Raw genomic sequence first — 17,624 nt, forward strand, 5'->3', positions numbered from 1 at the left:
ATATTGCCTATTCTTCCTTCAGTGAATCTCAAAGTTTACTTTTACCACTGTAAGGAGCTGGAGGCAGAACTTTACCAAATGCATTACTGAAGGCTCTTATGCACGAAGAACCCAAAAATTGAGGTAGATATCTTGGTATGTACAAGTGTTGTGAAGAGTTCCTGGTTTATTGCTGTTTGGCAAGGCATAAGATAGTTTAGATATGCTCACGCTTCAGGAACAGGCTATCTCCAATGGAGAGAGCATGGTCAAATTAGTTGGCAATTACTACGAAACATGATTGGACTCGTATTGAAAAAAATACAGGGTGTGATATAGAGCTGGTAATGGAAAAACCTCAGATTTATGGAGGAAGTACTAAATCCAGAGGAAAACCTCCTGCCAGAATATCTCCCACCAGGGGGATAGTACGGTGAAAGAGATTCCACCAGGGATTCTCTTCTGGGTTTAGAGCCATTTCCACAAATTGCAGGAGTTACAGATATCTCTCATCCTTCAGTAAGCCCCAGTGTTCATAATTTAGACTTGGAGTGACTGCATGTGGTAGAAAGAATTTTTAGTAGATACAACTTCTCAAACCTTGAAGGCTATATGGAACATGCCTGGATTAGCGTTGTGAGAAGCTGGACCTGCGTTAAGTGTATATTTCTTTCCATGCGATCTTATAGAGTTTTAGGAGTAATATAAAGAGACTGCCTCCAGGTACCTTAGTTCGGGGGCAGAAAAAAAAGCGGAGGCTAAAGTCAGAAAAGGCGTTAAGCACTTGCAAGAAGAGCAAGGACAAACTAGCAGAACCAGCAGACAAAGCAGTGACATGCAGCCACATGTGAATGATTGTAGGATTAGCCAATAGTATGCACGAAGAGCCTTAGGGTGCCAGTTAGAAGCAGCTAGGGGTATCCCTGGTATCAGGAGTCATGAAGGTAGGAAGATGCAGTTTACTTTCTGTAGTTTCCACTTCTTGTCCAGACTCCTAAACCAGAGAAGCAAATAGGAGGTTGTTGAAGGAAAGACAAGGGGTTAACGCTGTGATGTCATCAGGTTCAAAGGGTGAGCAATGTCACTCCCACTCTCCTGGACTTTGTGTTGAATTGATATCCAAGGCTCAGCTGTGCAATGGGATCCTGATAGCATATCATTCTATCTCGGTCTCGGGTACTCGCTGCCTCCATCTCCGTATCAGCTCCCATTACTTTTCAACCCAACACGAGCACTGGGTGCTGGAGGGATGCAACACTGCTGCGGACCTCGATTTGCACACCTACAGCTGCTTCCACCTGTGCTAGTTGACAGTTCACATGGTCTAGTTTGCCCCCCGTGGAATTGGCAGCTTTGTGAATAGTTGAGTGAGAGAAGCATGTAAGCATCATGCTTATAAGCATAATCCTACCTGGCATACACCTTATCCACATGTTGCTACAGTAGCGGCTGTTCCAGGTAAGCAGCAGTGGGGCGGAGAGGGAGAAAACAATTATTTGGTGTATGGAATGCTTATCTGCCTGGAACAAACCTTCCTTTGTTACTGAACATTTTGACCCTCACAGTCCACGTTTACACTCCCCAGATCTGGTTATACCCCAAAGACTCTGCCACACCAGCCGCCATTTTACACCGGTCATCCCTTCTTCACCCACACACCAAATATCAGCCACAAGGACAGCACAGTTGACATACTTACCTTTCATGACTGTTCCCTCCCCAGACATCAATCCATCCCCTCACCTCCTTCAAATACTATTCATGCCAGCTATTGCCCCTTTCCAGGCAAACATTCTGGCATCTACCTCCAGGACACTCAGTTCTTTCTCTGGAGACTCTGTCCTCGAACAGCCAGTACCCACCACACTCCTTATTAATCTCTGAGATTTTAATTTAAACCTTAACCCTAAACTTTAGAAAACATTATTTTCTCAGCTCCTCTTTGATCAGTCACTGCTTAACACATACAGCACACCCATGCAGAACAACTGTAAACCCTTAGACTTTGTACACATCTCTAACACTCTCACAACCTCCCTTCTTATTATTGAGAAGTCTCTTTCTGATCATGTCATCATATAAATATCAACAAGCATCTCCACAAAACACTACCACCCGGTTATTAAAAAGTAAACACCTCCCTGATTTACTCTTTTCATTCTTAAATCAAGCACATAGTTACCTTACGTCTCCCTACTTCATTTTACCTGTTCAATAATTCAGGCAAACACCATTTTGCGTTTACTATCTTTGCCCCCAGTAGCCTCTCATCCTCAACTCTGGATCACACCTAACACTCACAAAAAACGAGATTTGCAGGCTCCTTTGCAGATGGCGCTAAAACAACACAACTGCGCACCTACAACAATACAAACTAGCATGAGAAACATTATCATGTACCAAAGATGATACAATACCAGTCTACTTCTAATATATAATAGCCTCACTTCAACTCCACCCTAAATAACTAGCTTTGAATTGGAACTTATTGAGAGCGCCTTGAGACCCTCACGGGTGAGAAGCAGCGCTTTACAAACACCTGATTGATTGATTGATTTACTACAAAGGCATCGTTGCACTAAGAACAGTCAACTGCAAGCGAGACAGATGATCCCCGAACCAGTGTAGAAGATCAGAACTAATAAAAATAAGTATGTTTCTAAAGTTTTCCTAAAAGTCAAGTTACCGTGTATAGTTTTGAGACAGAGGAAGATTGTTCCAGAAGTGTGGGCCCAGAAAGCCGAGGGACCATCCACTTCACCATGATCTCTTGAACTTAGGAACAGCAAAGAGTAACTTGGAGGCAACTGAGGAGATGATGCTCTACAGGGATAACAGGCGAGTACCCACAACACAGCCTTGAGGGACTCCAACGAGTAATAGACTAGTTGGAGAAAAATTAAGTAGCCAAGCGAGAGTGAAGCATCGGTCAGAGAGGTAGCAAGAACACCAATCCAGGGCTGAGCCAGTGATGACGAGGGTCATTAGGGTGGATAGTAGGGTACAGTAATCAACAATGCTGAAAGCTACATACAGGTAATTTAGAGTAAGGACAACTGCGAGGGTTTGAAGTTAGTTAAGTGCAAGCAGGCGTTTTAGTGGAGTGAGGAGCACAGAAACAGTATTTGGGAGTTAGAGCACACATGTTTCAATCGAAGTGGTAGCATTTGAATCATTCTTGTATGCAGGGTTTTCCAATGTTATAAACAATCAAACATGATGCAGAGAGCTTGAAAGGGACCCTGGGCTTGATCAGGAGTCAGTGATGATAGATTTATTTTGGCTTAAGAAACATCGCGGTATATTTGCAAGGGGATAGCGCCACCAGAACGTCACTTTTTTTTTAATTTTTTTTTTTTATTATTATTATAAGTTCAAAACAGTGCTGATTACATATATCAGTTGCCAATATCGTGATATACTTTGTACAGGGTAGTTTGTCAGGTAATATATTGTACATAGTTGCTTTACTCCACAATATATCCTACATACGTTTCTGAATCCCCGAATGTTGCTGTGGGCGTTCCACCGCAACACCCAATCATTTTTGACACTTCCCCAGATTTACAAGGGTGTGTAGTTCTGAGGCAGCTCCAACAACTAAGGCCATGCAAAAGCAGGCATTAGAACGACGCAACAAGCAGAAATACTTTTGTTTCTCCTCTTTTTTTATTTTTCTATGTGTGCTGCAGTGCACATAGAAAGAACAAAGTGCCATTAATTATTGTTTTTGTGCAGGAAGGTGTCCCTCCCTGCACATAAACAATAATTCCCTACAACGCAGGCCCCCTTGCAAGGGTGCTTGCATTGGCGCTTGGCAGCTCATTTTAGTGCCAGTGCTAGAGAAAACACAGGGGTGCACCGTATTGTTGTAAATACGGCGCAACCCTGCATTTTGGAAAAAGTGCGCCACTGGCAAATTCGGCACAGCTCCGCGCTCTGACATTTCAATGTAAATATGCCCCATGATTGGACCTGTTAAGGTGAGACCCTTTCCAAAGTTCTAATTCCTCTACAACTTCAGTAACCTGAGAAAAAGGATGTTACAGTAATCTACTTTAGAGAGTACATAAGGTGAGACCAATCGGGCATGATATTCATGAGGGCTGCTTGTACTATCAACAACTTACGCTCTGTTCCAGAAACAACTATCACACATTCTCTGTTCTCTGCAGGAGACATTGCTTCCTGCTCTTTTTCCAAAATTACTACAATCAGACAACACTTAGAATCATTGACTGCCCCATTTCCACCTCTTACACCACTGTGCCTCTCCAGATACACTCTCCATACTCACTGCAGCATCCCTTGCACAGCTCACCCCCATTATCAAATCAGCCAACCCATCAATCTCTCAATCTGTCCGTAAGCATTCAACTCTTCAAACCTCTCACTCTCGCTTTCAAAGGTCTCTGCTTAACGTTTTTTTTTATTCATTTGCCAAAACTATTAACCCTTCTTGCTTTATATCTGCTGTAGCGCTACCATTGTTGAAGAAACCAAGAGCTGACCCTACCACCCCTTCATATTACCATCCAGTATCCCAACTTCCTTTCTCATAGAAGATACTGGATCGCTTTGGGCCCGATTCACAGAATTAACTTAAGACTAAATCCTAAACTTACTACTTTGTGGTATTCACAGAATGCACTTACTACTTTTGATATTCACAGACTGCACTTACTACTTTTGGTATTCACAGAATGGATTTACGACTACTAACTTTACGTCCGCACTCGGGCCGGAAATTCTGGCCCGGAGGCGGAGCTTCCGGACCGGAGGCGGGGCTTCCAGCCCGGAGGCGGAGTTTCCGGCCCAGAGGCGGAGCTTCCGGCCCGGAGGTGGAGATTTCGGCCATGGCTAAATCTCCACCACTGGCCGGAATCCCCACCTCCGGGCCGGAAGCTCTGCCTCCGGCCTGGAAGCCCCGCCTCCGGGCCGGAAGCTCCGCCTCCGGGCCGGAATTTCCAGCCCGAGTGCGGATGTAAAGTTAGTAGTCGTAAATCCATTCTGTGAATACCAAAAGTAGTAAGTGCAGTCTGTGAATACCAAAAGTAGTAAGTGCATTCTGTGAATACCACAAAGTAGTAAGTTTAGGATTTAGTCTTAAGTTAATTCTGTGAATCGGGCCCTTTGTCTTTAACCAACTTGGCATATTTCCTAACTTCAGTCACTAACTCAGTCCCCTTCTTTTTTCCCTCTGTGCTCGTCACTTCACCGAAACTGCCTGCTAGCACATGACTCACTTCATCATCTTCATCATCTTCACACACCACCACCTCTCCTCTATCTTTACACTTAAGGATCTCTATGCAGCTTACAGCATGGTCGACCACCTTCTACTACTCTCCCCCAAAGACCCCCTTGTCACTGGCTCAGCACTGAACTGGTTTTCATCCTGACCGAATGTGACTGGACTGGATGCACTACTCAATCTCTCCACAGGACCTGTTTATAGTTTAGGTCCCACATTCACATCCATGGCGCCATTTCTCACTACTACTCCTCCTTACCTCTACCACAGCACTCATGCTCCCACCACTTGCTAACTCACTCCCTTGCCAACCCTCCTAAGACCCCTCGCCTTCCACCACTTTTCCACTTCCACATGCCATTCCTCTGCCCCTTACTCTTTTTTCCTCTGTCTTACCCTATTGCACTTTTCCTCTTCATATATTTCCACAGACCTTCACTGTGTCCTTCTCCACGTCTTCCCATCGTTTGTGCCGCTCACATTCCACTTCCTACATTGATCATGGCCTTGTCCTGCAGCATGTCTCCTCTCCTCTGTCAACATACGCATGCCGTGCTCTCTACCACAGCATTCCCATCTATCCTTGTTGACTGTTCTACTGCTGCTATATCCACAGACATAGTTCTGTCCTTCATCTTCATTACGACATCCATTGGCCATGTCCCTCTCCTCCATTTCCTAATCTCTCCTACTCCTTACATGCCCCCAATACCACAGGCTATAGCTCTGTCCCTCACCATGTTTCAGTTTAACTTTACCATCTCCTGCTTGTACATCTGCACACCATATTTCTGTTCCTCATCCATGTTGAAAACCTGTCTTGCAGATTGCAAACTTGTCAATTCTCAACCAGACCTTTGCAGAGGCAGTGAAACAGCCAGGAATTGTCTTCATTGCCGCGGCCTTCGATGGCATCCTTGGAATGGGCTACCCCACCATATCCGTAGATGGTGTGCTCCCTGTCTTTGACCACATCATGAAGCAGGCACTGGTGGACAGAAATGAGTTCTCCTTCTACCTGAACAGGTGAGTGAGACACTATCCGAGGCCCTGAGCCATTCACAGATGGAGCCATGTTGGGCCTGGTATGGCTGGATGGTTGGGTTAAATATGCAGCACGGCCAGCTTCATCTAAACTAAAAGCCCAGTATCTATGTGCCATCCTGCATCTCAATTCAACATTCCTGGCTCCCTTGCTGGTTTCCCTGCAGGCCTGGTGTCCTCTGGAAGACGCTCTACTTGATTTGTGATACATATTGCGTCCCAGTAGAGTACTTGACCCATCTCAAGATGGTGTTCAACCAAAGGGAAGTGCCCTTTAACATGGATCACTACCATGTCCATGTCCAAGCCACAACAAGATTGATATTTCATGGCAGAATTTGAGAATATAGGCTGGCCGTGTAAGGGGTTCAAGATGACATTTGACTTCATTCAGTATGTCAGAGCAGATGAAGGATCAGAACTGAGGGCACTAATCCTGGTGGCCTCTTATAATACCGGCAACATATCCAAGAAATGAGGACCCGACCTGTTATTGCCATGGCCTGCAAGAAAAGGAGATAGACTACCCTGTGTGCTGAGAGCATGCCTTATTCACTTCAAGGAGCAATGGCCTATGCACTCATGGTTGTTGTGATGGGGCCTGCTGCCCGCATGTAGAGCCTGTTGCCTGCTAAGATGTTTGATTGAATTTGGAATGCTAAACAGAACTTTCTTGGCTGATAAAGTATGTAGGCCTTACTTTTAGTCCATCTGATGTTCACTCTGCCCTCTAAATGAGATAAGTCTTGATGCAACATTACAGAGGTCAGATTGCACCTTCTTAAACCTTTGGGAAGAAATGTATTTTACTACACAACCATGTATCATGTATTATGCTATTAAACTTTAGGATGATACAAATACTTATAATTTTTCTAAAGGTATAACACTGCCTAAGCACTCAAATAATTATCTGCCTTTAATGTGTTATTTGTATCTGAATTCTTATTTGTATCTACATTTCTAAACCTTCATCACCCTCCAGAAATACTCATTGGCTCTGAACCTTTGCTGCTTCTGAACTTAACAAAAATTTCAGGTACTTGGTATTCCCTGAGCTCACAATGGTGTTTGGCTTCCAATGTTCCAGAGATCAAAGTCAGTGCTTGTTACAGGAATTGCCCTTTTACCCCGGAGCTCCGTAGGCCCTAGATAACTGCTCCAACATTCAAGATCTATTGATTGATTCCTTCCTTGGTGTGTGGCAGCAGAAGCTCTCTAGTGCTGAAGTTAACTTGCACAAAGATACTCGTCATGCTAGGTTTTGTAGGATGCATGTAACTGGTTAATACAAGGCGATGTGGTTTAGTGATTTAGTACCCGACCAGCCGACTTCTGCATAGAGGTGTGAACATTTGCAAACTTTGTTTCTCATGAACTTCACATATTTCTCACAAAAATGAAAAAACATATGTAATGTTCATGGAAATTTGTAAAGGCCATGAACTTTCACATAAAAACAATATGTAAAGGTCATGAAAATATGTAAAGGTCATGAATTTTTACATGAATTGAACTTTTATGAGAAAGTCTATAAGTTTGCAACTATTTTATGTGTGAATGTAATATGTGGTGAGTCTATAGTGAGGACAAGCAAATTAAAGTATGTGCATGGTTGCAAAATGCCTGCGAGGAATGACAGGGTTTCAGATTACTCACGAAAAAAGCCAAGCAGGATATATGCTTTCATAAAAAATGCTCATCAGTTGGTCTGGTAGCAGAATATCATAACTGAAGTATTGTCTGAAAGAAACAGTATGTCCTAAATATTTTTTACAGAAAAATCACCCCATTGGTGTTAATAGTAGAAAACTTACAACCAACGGGGTGATTCTTTTGAAAATGATAATTAGGGCACAGTATTTCGGTCAGACTATATTTTGCTAACCATACTCTGGCATGCAACTTCATGGATTAGCAGCAGCAACTAACACTTGCAAGAGAAAAACTAAGCAAGTATGCAAGTGTAAGAAAAGGGGGGGAAACTGTGCAAGCTACGGGCAGGTGAATAATCAAGAACAAAAACTTTGAATGCACCTACTTTTGAACATGTGAACCCAGTTTCTAATTCTGGCTTCCAGCTTGACTACAAATCATGTAAGTCTGGGAATATCATTTTATCTTCCTAATAGAGATGTTTAAATCCCCACTTTGGTACATAAACCTTTATCATCACCTATTTCCCTCATAGAAAAATGGTGTAAACAGTAATGTGCAGCTTCTTATAAATAATCATTCCAATATAAGTGGCAGGTCCCTTGCAATGGTGTGTTAGCTGGCCATGCTCTAACTAGGCCCCAAGTCTGGGTGGGTGCTGACTGTCACAGTAGGACAGGTGTTTTATTTTTCTCTTTGCTTTGACCTGCATCAGTTATAGGTGATGTGTGTTCCAAAAGGTAGCAACAGCAACCAGCTGCATGTAAAGTAATCTCTAATGCTCACTGTGACCATCATTTATTATGACCAAAGGATAAGGATTCCAAAGGGGTGTCCTGTGGCCAGTGCTCAGTCTGAGACATAATCCAGTTCAATACCGTCTGCACTGGGAGCTACTATGAGGCACAAATAACCACAGCTTAGAGGAGAGGACAGAGACAGAGTGTACCTTAGAGATCGGAGGTATTATAAAGTGAGAGCACAGTAGAAAGAGGCATGGTAGAAAAGGCATATGTTTTGAGGGGGCATGATAAAAGGGGTTTGTATTCAACAGACATGCTATACAAAGCGTGGATGATAGAGAGGGTAAACGGTATAGAAGAACATTTTATAAATGGTCATGGTACAGCGGGCATTATAGAAGGAGCATGATGTATAGAATGTGGTATAAATGTGACGGTAATCCAGTGGCACAATATGAGACATGGTAGAAATATTAGACTTGTGTTATGCAAACCTGAGCAAGCTGTGCAGAACTCACAGTTTAATGCTTTATACCTCAAAGCTATCCGTATAGATACTCTAATCTATAGGCTTACTGATCAAGAGATAGAAATATTATTTAAGTTAAACATAATCAGGTCTATCTTTCGGGTTACCAAGATATTAAAGGCTGAGACCACAGAGCCACATCCCGGTCCAAATCTTCTCTGAGATGACAGAGCTATCCCTCAAATTCCGTGAGCATCACAGGATCAGACTTCAGGCTCTTCGGTCAGGCGATACAAGGAGTCTCTCAGGCTTCAAATCTATTACTCAGATTCCGTGGATAGCACAGGATCAGACTTCATGCTCATCAATCAGTTGATACCGGAAGTCTCTCAGACAGCTCGCTATCTGTCTCCTTGCTTCCACTCCTGACTGCTGTTCTGCTTCTGCTGGTCTTAATAGGGTGCTGAAGCAGAGCCACCTACTGGGGGCCCATTTCATCAGTAAGGTATAATTGGTCCCACAGGAAGGGTCTGCTTGTTTCAGGGGCAGAAGTCTCCATGGTTCTTTTTCTTTTCCAGGGATCCAGATGCAGCGTTGGGAGGAGAGCTGCTCTTGGGGGGGACAGACCCGGCGTACTACACTGGGGAGTTCCAGTATCTGAACGTCACTCGCCAAGCGTATTGGCAGATCAAGGCTGATGGGTGAGTTACAGCTCTGGGGGCAGAAGTGCCAGTATCTAACCTGCTGTCAGTGTCCTGCAGGTCAGGATTGAGTGTGAATATTGTGACCTGCTTCTGAAGCCCTCCCACCAGGGCCGGACTGGCCGTAGCGGGCACCGGGCAATCCCCCGGTGCGCCGCACGGGTGGGGGCCGGTTTTGGGCCCCTGGGGGCCGTTTTTGTTACAGGGCCGTTTTTGCAGCATAGCTGCAAAATCGGCCCTGTAACAAAATTGGCCGAAAAACCGGCCATGGCAAAGAGCTCGGCGGCGCCCCCAACCTGGGGGTGGGGGGGGGGCCTGCCGAGCACTTTGCCAGGGCCGGTTTTGGTTCCCAGTCCGGCCCTGCCTCCCACCAGGGGTGGATGGTGTGAATGCTGCCCTTGGCCTGTAATGACCTTCCCTCGCTGCCCCTTGGTACCGTGACCTTAGAGGTGATGCGCAGGTATCCTTTCCTGCTGCCCTAGCTACTGTGATGGAATGAAAGCGCTGTCACCGGTCACTCTTTCCCACCCATGAGGATGCATTGTAATATTTTGTGTGCGCACCCTGTTATTCTTATCACACCGCTAGGGTAGAACTGTGAGCTCCTTCCCCAGCTTTCAGTGCCCTCACAATACTCTAGAGATGAAAAGTGAGTTCTGTCACCTGGTCCTTACTGTCCTTTTCGGAATTCTAGCGATTGAATGCAAGTATCGCCATCCGTCAATCAACCCGATAGACTATGCCGTGGCCTTCCTGTAGGGTGACCAGGCGTCCCGGATTTGCCTGGACGGTCCCGGTTTTTCGCCAGCTGTCCCTGCAGATTTCAGGAAACTTAGCGCCTGTCCCGGAGGGTCCACAGAAAACGGCGGGAGGTGCTTTTTTATGTTTTACAAGGCAGGGATTGTTAGCAATTGTTTCAAGAAAGCAATTTATTTAACAGGCAAGCTTCTGGGTTAAAAAATTGCATTTTATGTATGTTCTAACTGCCTGTTCTGTAATTATCTGCTTCGGAGCGCTGTCATTGTGGGCACTCGCGTGAAGTAAAACTGTCGTTCTTCTATTTTCATTAAATGTCCCGGTTTTTAGCTTTACAATTCTGGTCACCCTAAACCAAGACTCCTGCCCTTAGAAGTGGCGCTTAACTCTGCAGCGCCGCCAATCACAAGCAAAAAGAAAGCAGGACACATCTCGCAAGTCCTGAAACTGCTGACCCAGCTCTCCAATAAAAACACTACACTCTAGCTCCTTAGTTCATCCGCATAGGCAGGGCTTTAAGTGTGCCGGGTCTCACCGGGTTTGAGCACCAGCAGTTTTTTTAAGGGGGCCTGGAAACGGGTCTCTATCGGGCTCTCTTTTGTGTCCTGGCACAGGCGGCCCGTTTTTTTTTCCGGATTTGCAGTGACAGCAGCACTTCGATGTGCGCGTGGTGCAGAGGCGCAACTAGAGCCAAATTTCAGGGGGGGGCTAACCAAAAATTTCGGGGGGGGGGGCTGAATCTTTAAACAGTAGGCAGAGTGGCGCTGATTTCGGGGGTGGGGGGGCTCAATCTAGGCAGAGTGGAGCTGCAGGGGCTCTTAGAAGGGGTGAAACAACAGCGAGGCCTCATTAACATGCAAATGGTCTTTTTAAAGACCTGTGAAGTGCTCGGGCGCGGCTTTGTGCCTGCCCGGGAAGCGGTCTCATCCCGGGCTGCCACACACGAGAGGGGGGGGGGGGGGGTTGGGGGCTGAAGCCCTTTTAGTTCAATGGGTGTTGCGTGCCTGGCGTGGTGAGCCTTGTAGAGAAAGGGAAATCCTTTAAAGAGAGTCTTTTTCTCTATGGATTTCCCTTCTGTTTTTGAAACTCAGGAGCAGCAACATTGTCGTGGTGTCACTTTTTCAATATTATATACAAGCTATAGTTGCTGCTTATTTATCTTATGCAACTAACAACCACTGACAAAGCCAATAGTCCTGACACGTAGGTATGATGTGACTTGTATCATATATCTGGACGCAATGACAGAAACAGCAAAATACAATTTGGGCAGCACACTATGCTAAACACAGATTTTTAGCTTACGTGTTTTTAAGCCACGCCCTTAATTACATTGACCACGCCCCTTTGGGAGACCCCTTAGTTTTTTCCTCCCACTTAAAGCCCTGCGCATAGGCACACTTAACCTCATCTGAGTGAAAAGTCTTCTCAGACTGCGCCGCTAGGGCACACCAGCTCCTCTGGGGTTGAAGTTTCTCATACATGTGATTTTCAGGCGGGAGCCAATGCAGACCCGGGTCTGCCATCCGTTCCGTCATCCATGCCACTTATCTTGCAAAGTCGGTTCTTCCGTAATGTTCTCTGACTGGTTCTCATGGTTGATCTAGGAAAATACAAGTTATGGGGTTTTCTAGAGTGAAGGGAGCTTACACTAACCACTCACTTGTTTATATTGTGGGAACCTGGGAATCTTTGTCTCCTGTCTAATTCACTATGATCTATGCGCGGCTTATCGACTCTCATTGATTAGACACTGCTGACCCCTAGTGGCGGACCGTCAGAAAGTCCCTTTAAATCTAAACTCGTCTGTTACTCTTCCTGCTTACCTAAGCAGAACGCTGCCTAGCTTGTGCCCGTGACTGCTGCCTCCACTTCTGGTTTTCCTCAGTTGTGGTAACACTGCCTTGTCACACACAAGTTTCATTACTCCCATCATCATCGAGAAGCAGGGCTTTGGGTGAGCCGGGTCCTGCAGGAGCTCAGCACCGACAGTTCTAAAAAGCAGGTGCTGAGACGGGTCCCTATCGGGTTCTCCATTTTTGCCCCCACCCTCGTGGTAAAATATGAATAAAAAATTCATAACTCTGCAGCAGTGCCAATGCTCAAAGCCTTTGATGTAACTTAGAGACTCGTTTGAGTTCTTTCAGTCTCATCATGTCAGAACTGAAATTTTTTCACTGTTATTCATAACGATTCCATAGTTGTTGCTTATTTATCTTATGCAAATAAAACCATTCACAAAGCCAATAGTCCTGGCTTGTTGTACGAATAATGTTACGTGCATTATATATCTGGATGCAATGACAGAAGCAGCCCAGATTTTAAGCTTTCTTGGTTTTAAGCCATGCCTATAATTACATCGGCCACGCCCCTTCGAGAGACCTCCCCCTAGTTTTTTCATACCACTGAGGAACATATTCTCAAGAACGTGTGATAACTACCGCAAGAGTAGCTTATCGCATCTCACCACATCGCAGTCCATCGCGGGAAAATAACACCTTCATAACGCTGCATTCCCAAGCCGGCAGCACCATGCGATAGTCCCACTATAACACGTCAAATGTCCACGATAAAGTCAACGGGATGCCGCAAAATTGCGAAACGCCAACGCGATAAAAGCTGCGATGAGGCCAAGCGCAATTAAAAAATCTGCGAAAAGCAGCCACAGGCCTGCCAATCCCACACGTCATGCGGTAAAATGCACTATAAAAGAACTTTAAAAAAACACACCAAAACCTAATCAAACTGCGTAGTACCATGGATGCACCCAGACCGAGTGCAGAGGACAACCTGAATCCTACAAGCCCCACGGAGGACCAGCCAGGAACCACGGGGTCGGGGAAGGGCAAGGAGAAGAGAAAGAGGAAGACGGGGTTCAGTCCGCAGGAAGACCGGATCATCGTCACGGAGGTGGTCTGGACTCCCTTTTCTGGTGCCGGTCGTCGTCCGACTTTGCACCAGGTCAGAGGAGGTGTTAGTTTCCTGCTGCTATCGCGCCTTATCGCATGTTTTGTGATCTTATCACCGATGTGGCTGGTCGTTGAGAATGTTGAGGTGTGGTGTTGTCACTGCTTTTTGCTCGGGAACGCCTACTCTGCATCTCATTAGCGATAGTTGCCGGGGTCATCCGTGGCAATGTTTTTGGAGGTTGCTATCGCAGGTAAACTGGTGGTATCGTCAGTTTGCACCGGCTTGTGAATGGGGCGATGGATTTATCGTGACTTTGGCTGCGCTAAAGTGCCGTTAACTCGACAATAGCTCCTTCAGAATATGCCCCTTAGAGTCCTGTCTTGAAGAAACTTCAATTCAGTTCGACATCATTCACCTGACACTTCAACTCCTTACACTCACAGATTGCTGGATGGTACTAGTTGGGGCCTTGAAAAGGGTTACCAGATGAACCCATATCAACAAGAAGGACAAAGTACTCCAATCCTGAATTTTGGTTCCAGAACTGAGTGGATCTTGGGAATTGTAGTCCTAGTTTAGGTGAGCTCATCCAAGTGAACAAACACGCAGCAAAACTCCAGGACTAGGGGAGTGTGCCATGGAGTCATATGATAGCCTTAGATTTGAAGCTGCATAAAACAGTATGTATTGATGGGTATAAAAGTAAGGGGGGATTTATACAGAAATAGCACACCACAGAGTTACTACCAAAATTGCTGCACTGCATTGTGCTAGAGGGAGAGAGCAGTGCAGTCATATATGCTAAAATATGGCACTGCTCTCTCCTGGTGCACAAAAGGGCTGTCTAACACCACAAGCACACCATTGCTCCACATGAAGCCCCATTGTGCAAAGGTGTGTGTGGGGGATGTCTATCTTAGGTTTTGAACTGGAAGGTTACCATTTCAGTACAAAATATCATGCCTAGCCAAACCCTTTAGACATTTCACACATAGCTGTGTGCTGTGGAGTGTGGCACACATGCAATGTGAATAGGTAGGCAAAATAAAAAATGTTCTTCTACTTACCACTTGCTTTAGGAGATATTTTTTTTTGCTCAAAGAACTGTCTTGACAATTTTAGTAGATAGGGTTTTGCATCGAAAACCATGGGTGGTAGCGTGAGAGTGCAATGCAACCCAAGGGATGACGCCTTTTTCCCAAAGCGCTATTGGCATTACTGTAGGCTATTTTCCAGCGCCCAAATGAATTGTGCAGGAAATTTAATTTTTTACCAACACACTGTGCCACTTTTCGTCACTTTTCAGTGGTCTATGTTTTTATAAATCTGCCCCTGAGTGCTGGGGGAGGCTGTAGACCAGGGGTCTTCAAACTGTAGGGCGCGACCCCCAGGGCGGCCGTGGAGCGATGCAAAGGGGGTCGGCACTCCCAGTCACACGTCTGCCCAGGCCCAAGGGCTTCAGGCCCCCTCTTCCCCCGTTCTGTGTCTCAGCCCGGGTGCTGCAGTGCAACTCGAGCTGCTGGGCAACTCGAGCTGCTGGAGGCTCAGCTGGGCAGTGTCTGGAGTCTTATCTCCGGCACGCCTGAGTTTTTCAGAGATCTTTAAAGACTATTTGCATATTTACATGCCTTTGGAAACTGGTTACAGAGGCTTAGTGTTTTTTCCTGGTTCCAGTACCCCCTGGGTCTCCACTCTGCCTATTCCTTACATTTGTATTTACTGCTGTAGTGTGAGAATGCATTTCAATGAAAAGGAATATAACTTAGGGTTACCAAAAGAAAAATACCTGCCGTGTGTTGTTTAAAGAGCCTGCAAAGACCTCTTCTTGACAATAAATAGACTTATAAATAAAAAAGTATGTATTCATTTGTAATGTGACTTTTCTGTCTTTGTTCTCTTTAATTATCAGTCATGGATCATTGAGGCAGCCCTAGCACACAATTAAAAGGGCTTTCTATTTATATTTGTTGTTCGAAGTATGCACAGATAAGTGCTTAAAATACAGCTTTAGGTGACTGCTTATTTTTGTACCAACTGGGCCATCAAAATAATCTGCTGGCAACCCTAACCATAGGACTGGAAGTTTGTTGTAGGATCAGCACATTTTGTATTTCCTCCACCCTCGATTAATGCCATAATAGCAATAGTTTCACTTAGATCTTAAACCCTACACTGCGTCAATAACATGCTGAGTTACTTCAAGTGTCTGGGAATGCACCTTGCATTCAGACAACTCACTCCTCATTCCCGCCCTTCACTTTCACGCTCACCCTGCACTCACAGCGTTCACAATGCACTCACACTGATCACCATGAACTCACACCATTCACCCGCTCACCCTGCACTCAAAGTGATCACTCTGCACTCCAATGCACTTGCGCTGTTCACCCTATACCTCACCCTGCAGTCACACAAGCACACTACTCATCTTGCACTCATGTGACACATCATTCTCCTGTCAATATGCAACTCACTCAAACAAGCCCATCTGTAATCATACATTCATTCGTCCCATTCTGAACTTGCATCTGCACCCAAACTCGTACGGCCACCTCACTTACCCTGCAGTCACTCCTCTCACCCTACTCTCACACTGTTGCATCGCTCACCGTGCACTCACATGGGCACTCTTGTCACCCACACAGTGCAGAGGGTTAATGTGCCTGCTACAAAGAATATGTACCATGCAGATCACAGAAATGAGTGTAAGTAAACTACGAGTAGCGCTATAAAAAATGAAATGTTTGTCAGAAAGAGGCTATAGAGAGATGAGGTGCATTGTTGGTGATTGGTAGTGAGGGAATTCATGGAGAAGAAGGAAACGGGGGCGGGGCACCAAAAAAAACTGTTGCACCGTGTGCAACCAGTGTTGGGGCCAGCCCTGGCTGGGAGTGTTAGCCCCCCCCAAAGTTCTGTTCTAGTGGCTCCCCTGCTTCTGCCTATTATTATTATTTACATGTGTAGTGCGCTACTGTTACCAAAAGGTGTCCTGGGGTAATAGCCATCTGCTGCCTGAAGGCAAATGAGAAACACACAGAAGGGGAAGGAGAACCAGTCAAATGGGGTAACCTACAGAGCATAGAGCCAAGTTTTTATATCTTCCTAAAGGATAATATATTCTTGGTGGAGCGAAGCAAAGGAGGGTGCAAGTTCCATAACTGCGCCGCCTGTACCAAAACAGCGAGACAGACAACTCATGCCTTATTGAATTAAGGAACAATAAGCAGTGCCACAGGCCGAGAGGAGCATACGGGTCCAACCCGTATGCTTGGTGATGAGAGATGAGAGGATGAGAGAGGACAGCAAGGGAGTGAGAGAATTTGATTGAATAGGTCAGTGATGAGGAGAAATGTGAAGTGCTGAAGAGAAGTGTGGACACACAAGAAGTGAGTGTGAGCCAAAGGTGAGGGCTTCTGTTAGAACAAAGGGGAGATGTGAAAGATGAATGGGGGACTAGAGAGGTGTAAGATACAAATAGACAAAAATTTGAATGGAGAAACGAGGTGAATGAGAAGTGCTGAGGGGCACGGGAGGTGACGGGACCAGAGAGGCCATGAGATAAATGTGAGAGACTGTTAGAGATGAGGGCAGTGAAAAGGCAGAATGGCAAGAGGTGATTAAAGGTGAAGTGAGAGGTTGAATGGGGAAAGTTCAGAAGTTGTAAAATGGGGTGAAAGAAAATGGCCTGCAAAGTGAGAGAGGGATCCGGGGTTGGGAGAGGAGAGAGGGATGGAAGGGAGGGGGTGAGAGGAAAGCGGCATCGGTAAACTGCTTAACTCTGCACAAAACGGCCAGGGTTTTAAGGGACCCCTGCTTCTCCCGGCCAGGGCCAGGTGAGCTTCTAATGTGGCAGCACGTATTCCTGCGGAGTGGAAGGCCCTTCACAAAGGTTGACTAGAAATCTTTCTGATGTTAATTGCTGTAGTTTGGTTATAAACAGGTACTGATGGGGTGAAATCTTTCCTCAGTGTTACTGTGTGTAAAAAATTAATTTCAAAATAATGAAGCAATGCTGTCCCAAAATAAGCGGCATCACATAACATCCCACACAATTTACTCAAGCCTGTCGCGTAATTTGGTCCTCACCTGCCTAATAATTCCAGTAGCCCTGC

At 45.5% G+C, this 17,624-nt stretch overlaps 1 protein-coding gene across 1 annotated transcript in view; it reads left to right on the plus strand.

The window, feature by feature from the left end:
* The window catches only part of LOC146809370 (cathepsin D-like), a 181,217-nt gene that overhangs the window by 126,933 nt on the left and 36,660 nt on the right, over positions 1–17,624 (plus strand). The window contains exons 5-6 of the mRNA XM_085616187.1: positions 6,060–6,259; positions 9,724–9,846. Coding sequence (XP_085472313.1) covers positions 6,060–6,259; positions 9,724–9,846 — 323 coding nt within the window. The remainder of the gene's footprint in view (positions 1–6,059; positions 6,260–9,723; positions 9,847–17,624) is intronic.

This window comes from Triturus cristatus, chromosome 7 (genome assembly GCF_964204655.1).
Source record: "Triturus cristatus chromosome 7, aTriCri1.1, whole genome shotgun sequence".
Classification (NCBI taxonomy): domain Eukaryota; kingdom Metazoa; phylum Chordata; class Amphibia; order Caudata; family Salamandridae; genus Triturus; species Triturus cristatus.